Below are 13,621 nucleotides of genomic sequence, written 5' to 3' on the forward strand. Positions count from 1 at the left end.
TGTAGGAAAAAAGTGAAGAGTCACCATATTTTTTACTTAGGGAATCATATATGAATCATACATACAGGTACCTGAACTCAGTGCTTCCACAATAAGGGGGTCCAGTGGCTCTGCTATGCTACTGAGGGCAGTTTTCTGACATTGATTTGCTCTATAGCTGAACATGTTTGTCTTTTGATGAAACATTTCTAATATTTATTTCCTATGGTGGTCAGCAGTAATGTTAGTGGTCTCTTCCAGGAACCTAAGGGGTCACCAAATGATTTACAGAAAATGAAAATGACCTGAATCATATTTTACAAAATAGGGACACTTCATTTGGAAGAATGGTCCTCCATTCCACCAGCAGAGTTTAAATATTTTTCATTTAAACCAAAGAAAAGGGAAATTTCTCTGGTGGCCCATCACCCTCTTGAGACACTTTATTTTAGATTCCCTTTAATTTGTCTAAAAGAGAAAACAAAAGCTTTGGAAAATCTTAATATTTATTTTATCGAATTTACATTTTCCTTTTTTTTTTCACATAAAAACACAAGAACATGTAATTTGGTCAAAAAACAGAACAGACAGATGAATTCTGTATAAATGAGCCTGCTCATGATTTCATAATAAGACTCATTTTCTACGACAGTGTTTCTGTAGTTCACAGGTTTTATATTTAGCTGAATATTATCTCGCTTTTTGTGTGTCTGACTTTGTTACATCCTGATCCTAAACAGACTAAACGGGTTAAACAAGTCCAGCTTTGAAACAACTACTCTGCGATTTCATTGGTGGTTTGATGGCAGGAGGAAGGAAGCAAGTCACTCATCATGGAACTTGGGCAGTTTGTCACCAGGTACAACCACATGCTCCACCCCCTTTTCGGTTATCACCACCAGGTGAGCGACACCCCCGCTGACGTTGTCTCTGCCCATGGCCAGAGCGAGAGCTGTGAGCAGGGAGGGATGAAGCAGAGAGAGGCAGAGGAGGAGAAAAGAAAGCAGGAAAAAAAAAAATCAGTTAAACAAGCAGAGAAACAGTTTATAAATCAGCTATGAACAATAATTTTTTCATCACCAACAATCGTTTAACTCGCTTAACAGAAGTATTCTTATAAATTCCTTACATGGCATCCACAAATTTCAGGTTCAGTTCAGGTAATTATGTCTTGTGACAAGAGCTTAATAATCTCACTGATGTTTGACCGAACCTTTTGTGCTGCTAAAGATGTTCAATTATATGACTAGTTTAATTTAGCTGCTCTAATGTGCTGGTAAAACAGCCACTGACCCTCCCCGGCCTTATACCTGCTCATAGTCTTGCTACGTTCCTATAAACCCAAAAAGTAAAGCAAACAAGGAACTAATGAAAATTAACCAAACAACAAAAAGACAAATAAGTCAAATATATTTACTAAATAACTAGCAAAATGAAAACAGCTTAATCAAAGTAAACAAGGATCCAAAGTGATAAGATGTTCAACATAAACATAATTAACTCTTAAAGTCACTATTAATTCTCCACAAATTCAAAATAACAGTCTAAAATTCAAAATAATAATCTTGTAGGTTGTGGTGGGAAAAAGTCATCAATAATTGTTTGGTTTATTAGTGACTGATGGGCTGAGACCGATAATTCCAATATCCCTAATAATGCAAAGAGAATATGGCAGTGACTTTTTTAATATAGTGAAGGTACCACAACGGTAAGCTCTAACACAGTCCCTCATTAAAAGAGGGAATTTTCGGATTTGTTAGATAACAATATTTGATATTTTTGTTTGTGCTTTAAATATTTAATAAATGAAATGTTCTTTCAGTGAAATCTAAAATGTTTTTCTTATAAGTATAAAATTCAATAAGTGTTGTGTTTTGTTTTTTTTCAACTTTCTGGTGAGCTCATCTTATAAAGCTACGTTATTTTTAGCTTAGCTTTCATATTTTAGCTAGGGCTAGAAAGATGATAAAAATACAAACATCTCTATAACTTACACACTGTTGTAAATATACAGATAAATAGAAATGTTCAGTGGTTCTGACTTGGAACAAACTGGACAGCTCACATATGCTAAATGATGTTACATCTTACTTCCATGGTGGAAAATGCAATATAAGCTCATCTGCATTTTAATAAATCACACTGATAAAGTTGTAGAAGCAGACTACTGTATATTAATAAGTTTGTTTTTTTTTTTAATTTAATTTAATTTAATGTTGTCTGCATCATTAGCATGGCTCTCTGTATGTTCTTGCTTTGCTAATGACTCTGACTGGCTGTGGCACTTTCTTCTCCCACAGGAAATGTGAAAAGATTTTGTTTATTATTCAAATATGCTTTGCTTGTGATTGTGTAAACTCTGAATGACGATTCACCCTGATAAAACATGAAACCTTGCCTATGCTTATCAAATGCCTGTGAAGACAAGTTCCTGTGCAAAGAGCAACGGAAAATACCACTTAAGCAGACGTTTAGTATAGTACGGACAGAATGTTTAGTAAGATATGCATTTGTCAGTTAAGCAATATATTCTGAGAACAGGCGGAGACTGCCTCCGTCTGCTGTGTAACCTACATGCCTATATAACCTGCAATAAAGAAGAGTACTGTGTGACTCTCTGACTCTTTAGAGAGTTCACCCATGTACATATGATTTTTTATATTGTCTCACTGTGTCTCTGTTTTACTTTGGCAGCTTTCTATTTGGGAAATTTTCACCTGACATTTCTTGGTCCTTCGAAGCCGGATGAGACAGCCTATTTAAAGCAGCTCTCACAGAAAGCACCTCACCAGGTCCCGTCGGTACGAGAAGCCCACGTTGCAACGTTTTACAAGCAGTCCGCACCGTCGGGGGCTGATCAGGTGCATCTGAAGAAACCAGCGCCAAGGTAGGACAGACTACTTTGAGATAATAAAGGTTTGCGCAAAAACGAAAACGAAAAATAAGCTCGCCTAAGAAAGGCTGGAAGCACTACGCTCGCTTTAAGGAAGCTGGTAGCGTGAACGCGCGTTAAAACTGTCTGTCTTTTATTGTTTTTTTGGTGGAATAAGTTGATTTCTACAGCACAATAAGGAGGCTGAACTATTCCACTGATTTGTTTACTGTCGGTTGCTGAAGTACTGGTGAATCGAGAAGAAGGTCGTGTTTTATCACATAAAGTTGACACCGCTTTTGAGAATAGCTCAAAAGTAGAAGGGCGTGTCAGCCACCTCTCTCTGTTCTCGTGCCAGCGAAAGCGCCGCAGGTGTGTGTGTGTATTACTAAGCACTCAAAAACACATTGCGTCTAAAAAATCGATTCTAGTTTGACACGACTCTCAGTAGACTAGTCCTGTGTGGGCCGAAAAGTCGGATAAACAAAACTGAAAGTCCTGTGTGGGCTGAAATTCAGATAAACGAAACTGGAAGTCCTGTGTGGGCTCGTTTCATGAGACTCGCCTGTAAGACGGAATTGGCAGTCCTGTGTGGGCTCATTCCGCAATTTTAAAAGGTCTGAATAAAAACGTCCTGTGTGGACCGGGCCCTGTGTGGACCCGCACGTAAACGCTCGCCTGTGTAAGACGGAATCATTTGTCCTGTGTGGGCCCATTCCGCAGCAAAGAAGAGGTTGGAGCTAGTGGTTTCATTTCACCTTGGGAGTCAGGGATCTCACTCTAAGAGTGAATGGTAAATAAGGAGCGTGTCAACTAAAATAGGATTATAAGTACCGCGTGTGAAGTTTATGTGTTGGTAGTATTAATAACTACAAAAAATAAACAAAGAACTATCGAATAAAACAAATCAAAATTAAATATGGGAAATAAATCTACAAAACCCGAATTGACTGCAGATGAACAATGGTTAGAGAAAAAATGCCCTGGTGCAGGAAAGATAAGCGCAAATAGGTGGAGAAATCCCAAAAAAACAAACTGCACCGCCTGGGAGGGGAACTGTAGCCCTGGCCAAATACAGCAATTAAGTAAATGCCTACACGCAGAGATAGAAAAAACTAGTGGTAAAAAGAAAGTCCTGCGCATGTACGAATACGTAAGTTTCTTTGTACCATGGCAGGAGGAAAGTAAAAAGCGTGAAGAGAAAAGAAACAAAAAGCAAAATAAACAAAGCGAAAAGCCACCTACCGAAACCACCAATCCTCCTCCTTGTCAACCACCTCCCTCAGCCCCAAGTCCCCCTGAGACTGAGCAACCATACCCCCAAATCCTTATCCCCCTGTTTCAAAAAATCCCTTTGTGAAACCACAAGACCCTTATGTCTCAGCGAGACAACAACTGGACCTAATGACCCGCGAAGACCCACCGCCATGGCCTCCAGGCCCGTTAGGGCAATTTCCGTTAATTCAGGCGCCAAACCCAGATTACGGAAAAATAGGAGAAACAAAACAAAAAGAAAATGAGTCTGCCTCTGACTTCCTAGACAGACTACGACCAGTCTTTAGACAAAACTCAGGTCTAGAATATGATGAGGGCGTGAACACCCCTTTCGAACAACAACTAAAAAACGCGTTTCTAAAAGGCCTCCTCCCAAAGGTCCGCGCACACGTAGATAAACATTGGGTCACTCAAAATACCGGAAGTCTAGCTGATGCTTTACAGCATGCAGAGCATGCAGTAAAGGTACAGAAAAACAAAACAGCACTGCCAGACTATGAGAAACCATTTCATTTGCATGTGGATGGCAGCTCAGGCTATATGAAAGCAGTATTGACCCAAGCTTTTGGTGACAAACAACGACCGTTAGCCGTTTACTCATGTGAACTAGATTCAGTAGCCTCAGGCCTACCTACATGTGTGCAAGCCTGTGCAGCAGCAGCAGAGGCTGTTAAAAAATCTGCCGACATTGTTTTGGGACACAAGCTGATTATCAAGGTCCCACACGCAGTAACTTCAATACTACTACAGGCTAATCTTTCTTATCTAACACATGCAAGACAGCTCTCCTACGTAGGCATCCTGCTCTCACAGTCACACATCACTGTTGAAAAGTGTGGTCAGCTAAACCAAGGCACCCTGCCCTCAACAAAAGCAGAGTGGATGACAAAACTACTGGAAAACAAAGAAATAGTTTTGAGCAACCAACTGCCGCGTGATTCTCTCCCAGTCTCTTCCAGGTCCTGCTCACAACACCCACAGCATGCAGGATTGCTGAACGACCCTCGTGGATTCATCAAAGCCACACAAAGAAGGTTGAACCAATCCAAGACCCACCAACATCTCCTTAAAGTGAGTGATAAGTTTAGACTCTGGTCCTCCCCAACCTCTAGTGTTCGCTCGGTGGGGGGTAGGGTGATCAGTGGCAACACTTGTGATCCCACTCCTCTGGCTGAGGTCTACTCATTAGAGGCTACGGGTGTGTCTGGTGGTCGAGAAGAGGAGAACACTCACAGGAATGGAGATGCTAGACAAAGAACCCAAGATTCCAGGGAGGGAGAAAGGAGAGATGGACATAGACGACGTCAATATTGGACAACAGGATGCCAGCTGACAACAGTCACAACCCTGTGCTTCATGTTTGTGTTCTCAGTGTTCCTGACAATAGCCATCCCACTAAACTCATTCCACATTGGAGGCTATCAAGGTGACAAGTGGAACGAATATGACTGGTACCTGTCAAGCACGGACTGGGACCAAGGCTAGGACACAGTCTTCACCTACACTGGCAACGACTGGACCGTAAGAGCCCTGATCAACAGGCTGATAGCAACTGCCATTACACCAGACCCTGTCAGCCCAAGAGAAACTATGACGTTATTAGAACACACTGACACTGACACAGACACTGATGATGAAGCTGATTCAAATGAAGAGATTGATGCCCTGCGCATAACTGTGATGCAACACCGAGTCGCACTGGACATGATTCTGGCTGAAAAAGGAGGACTCTGTATACTCTTTAACAACACATGCTGTACGTACATTCCAGATAATGTTCACTCTTCCAACATGACCGACGCCTTACGCACGCTGAAACAACTCAGGGACGCTCAGCAACAGGACTATGTCATGAACACTGAAGATTGGCTTACCCGGCTGTTGAGTGGTTCCTGGAAATCTCTTTTAATAAAAGGACTGGTTTTTGTAGGAGTTCTTCTACTCCTACTCTGTTGTTTTACTTCTTGTATTTTGCCATGTGCACAATCAATGATTAATAAAGTTGTTGCAGTTCATGTGCAGGCATACCTGACACTGCCCATGGATGAAGATGATGATAAATCCCCCTGACACTGAAATGCTGTGATACACCAATGTATGACGTGCTGATTAAAAATGCGCTGCAAGAAATCATGCACAGATAATAAACCAATGGTGTTTTAACTAGTGTGAAAGTTAAACAACAGGAGGGAAATGTGAAAAGATTTTGTTTATTATTCAAATATGCTTTGCTTGTGATTGTGTAAACTCTGAATGACGATTCACCCTGATAAAACATGAAACCTTGCCTATGCTTATCAAATGCCTGTGAAGACAAGTTCCTGTGCAAAGAGCAACGGAAAATACCACTTAAGCAGACGTTTAGTATAGTACGGACAGAATGTTTAGTAAGATATGCATTTGTCAGTTAAGCAATATATTCTGAGAACAGGCGGAGACTGCCTCCGTCTGCTGTGTAACCTACATGCCTATATAACCTGCAATAAAGAAGAGTACTGTGTGACTCTCTGACTCTTTAGAGAGTTCACCCATGTACATATGATTTTTTATATTGTCTCACTGTGTCTCTGTTTTACTTTGGCAGCTTTCTATTTGGGAAATTTTCACCTGACAGGAAATATTTAACTATTGATCTCAGGACATAACTTGGAAAATCATCAAGTTGCATACTTCTTAATTTTGATAGCAAAATACAAATTTCAAGCCATTTTGTACATTTTCATATGAATCAGGTTAAAACTTTTAGAGTGCATTGACAAAATGAAAAGAAAACTATACCATTAGTGGCAAATTGCAGGCATTCCTCTTTTGTCATGTTGGGTTTGTATTTAGCATCAACATAGCCATAGATGTACGTACTCCCTGAGCCACCAATAGTAACCTGCTGACTGATCAACATCCCGCCCAAAGACACCACGTACACCTGAAGAGAGAAGTTGCAGTTACACACAGCAGAGTGGACTCACTGTCATTATCACTGTTTATAGCTTCAGTGATCTTCTACCTGTGGTCCGTTCTTCTTGTCCCAGCCTGCTGTCAGGAAGCCGGCCTGCAGCTCGTCTTTGTTTTTGTAGCACAAATCCTTCAACACGGATGCTGCTGCGATCACCTGAGGAGGACTCTCCATCTGGACACTGCAGGTCACAGAAGACAAAGAGCTTTATTTATTTTTAATTTGTGTAGGTGAAGAATCAAGTACAGTATGTATGAGAGAAGAAGGGTGTTGGAGGAGTAAAAAAAAGTTTAATCAATGATAAAGAATGATTACTAAAACATACTTCTGTGTGTGTTGTACATGATTTTTCTGTGCAGACACCTGAAAGACATACCTGTGGAAGGACAGGTGGAACTTTGCAGCCTTGATGACGGCCTGAGCATCTGCGAGTGAACCAGCCATGCAGCAGAAGATCCGGTCGTGGACCTGAATCACCTTGTTGATGGTCTTAGACGAAACATACTCTCTGGAGAAGAAGTGAGAATGAATGTTTGAGCCTAATAAATTTTTAAATGAACAAAATATCATTTTCTGCTGATTTTCATTCTCTTTTGTGATGGTTTCTTGTATGATTAGATTTTGGTTTATTTGGTAACGTCGTAATAATTAGTCACATGGAGCAGTAATTTTGATTGTTATTAGGAAATTGATCGCTGAGTGACACATTTTTTGTGGTTATTGTGAGTTTTTTGGATTGTTTTTGAGCAGTTGATATGTTGTGTTTTAAACATATTTTTTCAGATATTTCTTTAAATAACACCTCAGAGGACTCAGCACCCCCAAACACAGCATCTCAGTGACTCTTAGTTCGTTCCTGAAGTCACTACAGTGGACAAAGGCACAAAACTCTGAGATTTCAGTAAATGTTTAATCTGTGGTTATCAGTGAAATCTTGAAACTCATTTGCAGTCAGGTCATGGTCATCTTTTTGTCTGTTTGCCTCATTAAAAGGGTTACTTAGCAGTCCCTCTGTTATATTAAAAGATAACAATAAAGGTAGCTTCCTCACCCTCCCATTGATGCCCTGGAGTCTGACCCGATAACGACCCCTCCATCAAAAATAGCAGCCAGGATGGTGGTCTGAGGGAGGAGAGTGTGTGATGGTCAGTTTTCAATATGAAACCGAACACAATAAAACAAACATAACACAGAATCACAGGCAACCTTTTCTCATACTTTTCTGTTCATTCATGAAGACTGAACCACGCGATGAATTGTGGGATTTAGAGTTCTTATTAAGGATTTCGGCTGCTCATTGAAAACGAAAGCAAAGCGTTCGTTTGCTTTTTTAGAATCTTGAAAAATAAATACTTGTTCAGAGCTCACAAATTAACTTTTACTAAGTATGAAGCATCAACTGGATGTGATTTAAGTTAGTTTTAGGTTCGTGTTCAGGTAAACGCATCACCTGTTCAAACACGACATCGGCTAGATGCTTAAACCTCTTATTTTACAAACGTTGACTTCTATGTTTCATCTTTAGATAAAAACACTCGTCACCTGGTGCAGGTTTACTTACCCCCGTGCTGACTCCTTTGACTCGTGAGTCCGTGCAGTGTTTCTCCATTTTCACTCCAGGATCGAAAGAGAGGAAGAGCTGACGCTCAGAACAGCGACCTCAGGCGCTCCGAGACGCGCAGAGGAGCCGCACTCACCTCCACAATGGCGCTGTCAAATATCTTCGAAACTCCCGCACCTGGCTTTAATTTCGATAATACAGCAAGGTAAGAGCTTATTTTAATGTTCTCAGAGATGCAGACTGAATCAGTGACGACAGAAATCAAACTAAACCGTCATTAAGACCAAACTTACATCCAGATCAAAAACGAAACTAACTTTTCCTGATTTTATATCAGATTAGACAGTGGGACAATGCAAAGATCCGTGTAATTATAACTGTTATTACACTACGTAGGCACTGATTGACACACACACACCCCACCTGCCCGCACCCCCTCACCTCTCTCTCCTCCTTATAGAAACGCTGCATTAGAAGGTCTCTTTGATGGAGGAAAAACTCCCAAACCTATGAAAACAGGCACCACCATCGCAGGAGTGGTGTTCAAGGTGAGTATTACACTGCTCTGATAGAAGTATGAATGAATAAAATAGTGACCTGCTGTGTTTTAGTCCATGAGTTATAACTTTGATTGTGAAGTATTAAAATCATACCAAACTCACTCTCATCACTGCCACACAAACTCCAGTTTTTTTCTTAAATCAAAGTTTATCTTGTATTAATGCAATAATCTTAGCATCAGAGAATCAGACAAAAGGCACACTAATAACAGATTGAGTACTAATAACAAACCTCTGTCTTGGCTCTCACTTTGATGGATATACGTGTTTGCATAAAACTAGTTTAAAATGTTAAAAATCACAGACAGAAATGACTGAAATATAATTGAAAGCTTTATGGATTTTGAAGTATCTGTATACTTTTATAAAAGTGAGCAGTAGAAAGTTAACAGTTGTAATTAAAGGACTAAAACTGTATCATACAACCTGATTTGTTTCTGCAGGATGGGGTGGTGCTGGGTGCAGATACCAGAGCCACGTCCGATGAAGTGGTGGCTGATAAAATGTGTGCCAAGATCCATTACATCGCTCCAAATATATAGTAAGTGTTGTTAGAGGAGAAATACTTCAATACTCTCACAACTTTTAATCTGCACTGTTTACTGTAATTCTGCATTTTTTCTCATTTTTGTAGCATATTTAATTGCTAATTGCCTCCTTTTCTTCAACTTAAGAGATGACATACTTGAGAACTGTTCACATAATGACATGATGTAATGGGATATTGAGACCACTGAGGGTGAACAACCAGTATTTTTTTTATATATATATTTATAATAATGGCTTTCTGTGTTTCTTAAAGCAGGTTTTTCCTCTTTTCCTCTTCCTTTATCTTTTCCCTCTGTGGCTTATCAAATCTTTTTTTTTTTTTGTTTCTCATGATCTCTACATTCTCTTTGTTTGTGTTTAGTTGTTGTGGAGCAGGTACGGCAGCAGATACAGAAAAGACCACAGACCTTCTGTCCTCCAACCTCACCATCTTTTCCCTGAACAGTGGGAGGAACCCTCGAGTTGTCATGGCCGTCAACATACTGCAGGACATGCTTTACAGGTGAGTGATTCACAGAAACAGGTACATGTATCCAGAGATGTTTGGATCGTTAGATGTGGTCTGTGGTCTTAGTAAAACATGTTTTGTCTCTCAGGTATCGAGGTCAAATAGGTGCTAATCTTATTCTGGGGGGAGTGGATTGTACTGGAAACCACCTGTACACTGTGGGGCCGTACGGGGATGTAGACAAGGTGCCTTACCTCTCAATGGGTATGTGATATAACTGCTTTTAATAACAACAGCATATGATCTTTAATTGGATTCTTGGTTGGTGTTTCTGTGATGGTTTTTCCCTGGCTGTTCAGCTGTCAGAACATTTTTTTGTTTACAAGAAAATATCAGAGATAATGACTCTGTTAACAAATATAAATGACATTTTAATGTGCTGTAGGTCTGTATTTGATTCAATCACAGACTACATACAGTCTGTGTTTAGCTGACTTTACATTGTGTTCATGCAGGATCTGGTGATCTGGCTGCTCTTGGGATTTTAGAGGATGGATTCAAACCTGACTTAGAGGTACTGTTTTTTCTGCAGTAAAGTGATATTTAGTTATTTAAACCTTTATAGAAACTTATTTCACATAGTATTCATTTTTAATTGAATAATTTGAGGGTGGCAGGACTATTGGAACTAAACCTTCTCTAAATTAAACAAACAGCTGATAAAATGGTTGTTTCTGTTACCAAACAGGTAAGAGTGTATAAGATGAATGCTTCTGTGTTCTGCTGCTTCATGTCATCTCTTTTTGCTCCTCTTTTATTCTGCTTTCTGTCCGCTCTCAGCTGGAGCCAGCAAAGGAGCTTGTGCGAGCTGCTATTCAAGCAGGCATCATGAACGACCTCGGCTCAGGCAACAACATCGACATCTGTGTCATCACCAAACAAGGAGTCGACTACATCAGACCCTACCAGGAGTCCCAGTACAAAGACAACAGGTACACCTGTACCAGTCATAGTTTGTGTGGATGCAGACTCAAAGATGGATTTAATAAACAGAAAATAAACCTTTATTCTGGTGAAGCAGAAAACAAATTCTAAAAATCCAAATAGGGACAATGGTGGATAAACAGCACAACACAACAAAAACTATTGCAAACTAAAGGTTTAAATAATCACGGAGGTAATTAGGCAACACTAGCATGCATGGCTGAAACTAATCAGGGATAACAAGACAAGGGAAGCAAAACTAAATACAATGCACATGAAACAAAAGACTATCAAACAAAAACAGGAAGTAACTATGCACGGGAATATTTAACACGAAAATGGAGACTATAATAATAATAATAATAAATAATAATAAACTTTATTTATAAAGCACACTAAAAAAACCAAGGGTATACCAAGGTGCTTGACAAAAAGTAAAATAGGAAAAAGGAGATGGGAGGGAAAAGAGAGAGGACCTGGCACGTATCAATTATAAAACCTTGACAATCATAATACATAAAAGTAGTTAACAAAGCATAACGGATAAAAATGTATCAACGCACACCAAATATTAACTAGGTGGAAAAGCAAGATTAAATAAATAAGTCTTCAGCCGTGATTTAAACAATGGCATAGAGTCAGACGCCCGGATAGCAACAGGAAGGTTGTTCCATAAGACTGGGGCAGCTACAGCAAACGCGCGGTCACCGCGAGACTTCAGCTGAGAACGAGGTTGCTCCAGAAGAAGTTGGGCAGCAGATCTAAGTGCTCTGACAGGAGTGTGTAAGCTAAGAAGCTCACTGAGGTAGCTCGGTGCCAAATTATTGATAATTTTGTATGTGAAAAGTAGTATTTTAAATTGAATACAGTATTTAACTGGCAGCCAGTGCAAGCCAGCAAAAATAGGAGTAATGGAAGAAAATTTCCTGCTACCTATCAAAAGACTAAACAGACATGGGGACCACAGGAGAGCAGGAAAACTGAAACTCATCAGATTAATTTAAAACAATAACTATAATTACAAATCACTTAAGAAAACACAAACAAAACTGAGAATGAAATAATGGACAGCAAAAGTAGATCAAAGAAGTGAAAAACAAGAAAGCTTTTCAATTTTTTAGCTTTCCACTTAAAAAATGAAACATTATTTTGTCTCACGTTTCTGGAATGTTTTTAAAGATGGATGTTTACATGTAACTTTTGAGTTCTTCACTCATGTTTCGTCCTCATTCACTCTTATCTAACCTTAGTAAAACACTTTGTATGCTATTTTGGACTAAGATCCACTAACTCTTCAAATCTACCTTGACTGCACATTATAAATCCTCAGATTTGAATGTTTTATCTATGTGCCTTTATTTCAGGAAAATGAAGTATAAATATCGTCCAGGCACTACTCCAGTCCTGACAGAGAAAGTTGTCCCTTTAAAGCTGGAAGTTGTGCAGGAGACTGTGCAGAAGATGGAGACAGCCTGAGCTACAACAAACAACCAACACATACACACCATCTTTGTTTTCAGTAAATCATGTTCAAATCGTGTTTCTAAAATAAATAAATAGAAAAAGATCTCCAAAATTTTTTTTCATTATGATTTTTGCTGCTTCAGCATGATGTGGTCTAATAAACAAGCTGTAATACTGTGGGTTTTATAAACATAGAGGATGCTGCTGGCCATAGAGAGGAGATATTTTTACAATACTGAATAATCTTTGAAACACTGAATAAAACCCGATTTACATGACCTTTGTTGCCTTTTTTCTTTACAGGTTTTGTACTTACTTACCCTCTTTAGTCAAGTCAGTTGAAACACTTTTATTTATTTTATTATTATTTATTTTATTTATAATAACAAATGTGCAGAAGACAGAGAACATGATACGATTGGTCCACTTGTCTAGGAGGAGATAGGGAACATGTATACATACAAACGATAGGATGATTATAGTAGGATTGCATATTTAAAACAACAGGAACTGAATTAAAGCAGTTTCTTTTACTTTCCAAGTTTCACAAAACTTGGTTACAAAATGCATGTAAACAAGAAGCAAACCTCCGCCAAAACATCTCACTCTCTGGGTGGTATTTACTTTTAAGGGAATAGTATTATATTTTGTATATATTCAATTTCTTTTCTTTGCACTTTTTTGAAGTTACTTTTAAGATGTTTGTAGTTCAGTAAAAAATTGCATAAGAGTAACAGATGTTTACTTTGTACAAACATTGTATAGGAGTGGGTGATGGATAATGTGTTTTAATTTTTAAATAACTGGACTTGAGCTTAATGATATTATACTACACTATATTTCTAACTAACCAGGCAGCGTATCCTCTTTTATTGACAATACTTTCTTTAAAGATATAACGCATTTTGGGGGCAACTTGAAAGAAAGGCAGATGTGAAACATAAAAGTGAGATCAGAGGCGAAATGTGACATCATA

At 39.0% G+C, this 13,621-nt stretch overlaps 2 protein-coding genes across 2 annotated transcripts; one reads left to right on the top strand and one right to left on the bottom strand.

Moving 5' to 3' along the window:
- Positions 1 to 703: 703 nt before the first annotated feature.
- On the bottom strand, positions 704 to 8,780 carry psmb12 (proteasome 20S subunit beta 12). The gene is made up of 6 exons (XM_003457997.5): positions 8,641 to 8,780; positions 8,131 to 8,201; positions 7,456 to 7,587; positions 7,131 to 7,260; positions 6,905 to 7,049; positions 704 to 931 (listed from the first exon to the last, which is right to left on the bottom strand). Exons 1-6 carry the CDS (start codon positions 8,686 to 8,688, stop codon positions 804 to 806), a joined length of 654 nt encoding a protein of 217 aa, XP_003458045.1. The 5' UTR covers positions 8,689 to 8,780; the 3' UTR covers positions 704 to 803.
- On the top strand, positions 8,710 to 12,757 carry psmb13a (proteasome 20S subunit beta 13a). The gene is made up of 8 exons (XM_003457999.5): positions 8,710 to 8,845; positions 9,101 to 9,188; positions 9,644 to 9,741; positions 10,111 to 10,251; positions 10,346 to 10,461; positions 10,713 to 10,771; positions 11,038 to 11,189; positions 12,546 to 12,757. Exons 1-8 carry the CDS (start codon positions 8,784 to 8,786, stop codon positions 12,655 to 12,657), a joined length of 828 nt encoding a protein of 275 aa, XP_003458047.1. The 5' UTR covers positions 8,710 to 8,783; the 3' UTR covers positions 12,658 to 12,757.
- The last annotated feature ends 864 nt before the right edge of the window (positions 12,758 to 13,621 follow it).

The sequence above is a fragment of the Oreochromis niloticus genome, linkage group LG22, assembly GCF_001858045.2.
Source record: "Oreochromis niloticus isolate F11D_XX linkage group LG22, O_niloticus_UMD_NMBU, whole genome shotgun sequence".
NCBI lineage: Eukaryota > Metazoa > Chordata > Actinopteri > Cichliformes > Cichlidae > Oreochromis > Oreochromis niloticus.

Excerpts from the sequence above, each read along its gene's own strand:
- psmb12 (XM_003457997.5), bottom strand. The coding sequence starts at position 8,688 with ATGGAGAAACACTGCACGGACTCACGAGTCAAAGGAGTCAGCACGGGG. Across the intron at positions 7,588-8,130 it reads TCCAGGGCATCAATGGGAGG|AGAGTATGTTTCGTCTAAGA; the intron begins GTGAGGAAGCTA and ends CTTCTTCTCCAG. Across the intron at positions 7,261-7,455 it reads TTCCACCTGTCCTTCCACAG|TGTCCAGATGGAGAGTCCTC; the intron begins GTATGTCTTTCA and ends TGTGACCTGCAG.
- psmb13a (XM_003457999.5), top strand. The coding sequence starts at position 8,784 with ATGGCGCTGTCAAATATCTTCGAAACTCCCGCACCTGGCTTTAATTTC. Across the intron at positions 9,189-9,643 it reads TCGCAGGAGTGGTGTTCAAG|GATGGGGTGGTGCTGGGTGC; the intron begins GTGAGTATTACA and ends TTGTTTCTGCAG. Across the intron at positions 10,252-10,345 it reads CTGCAGGACATGCTTTACAG|GTATCGAGGTCAAATAGGTG; the intron begins GTGAGTGATTCA and ends TTTGTCTCTCAG.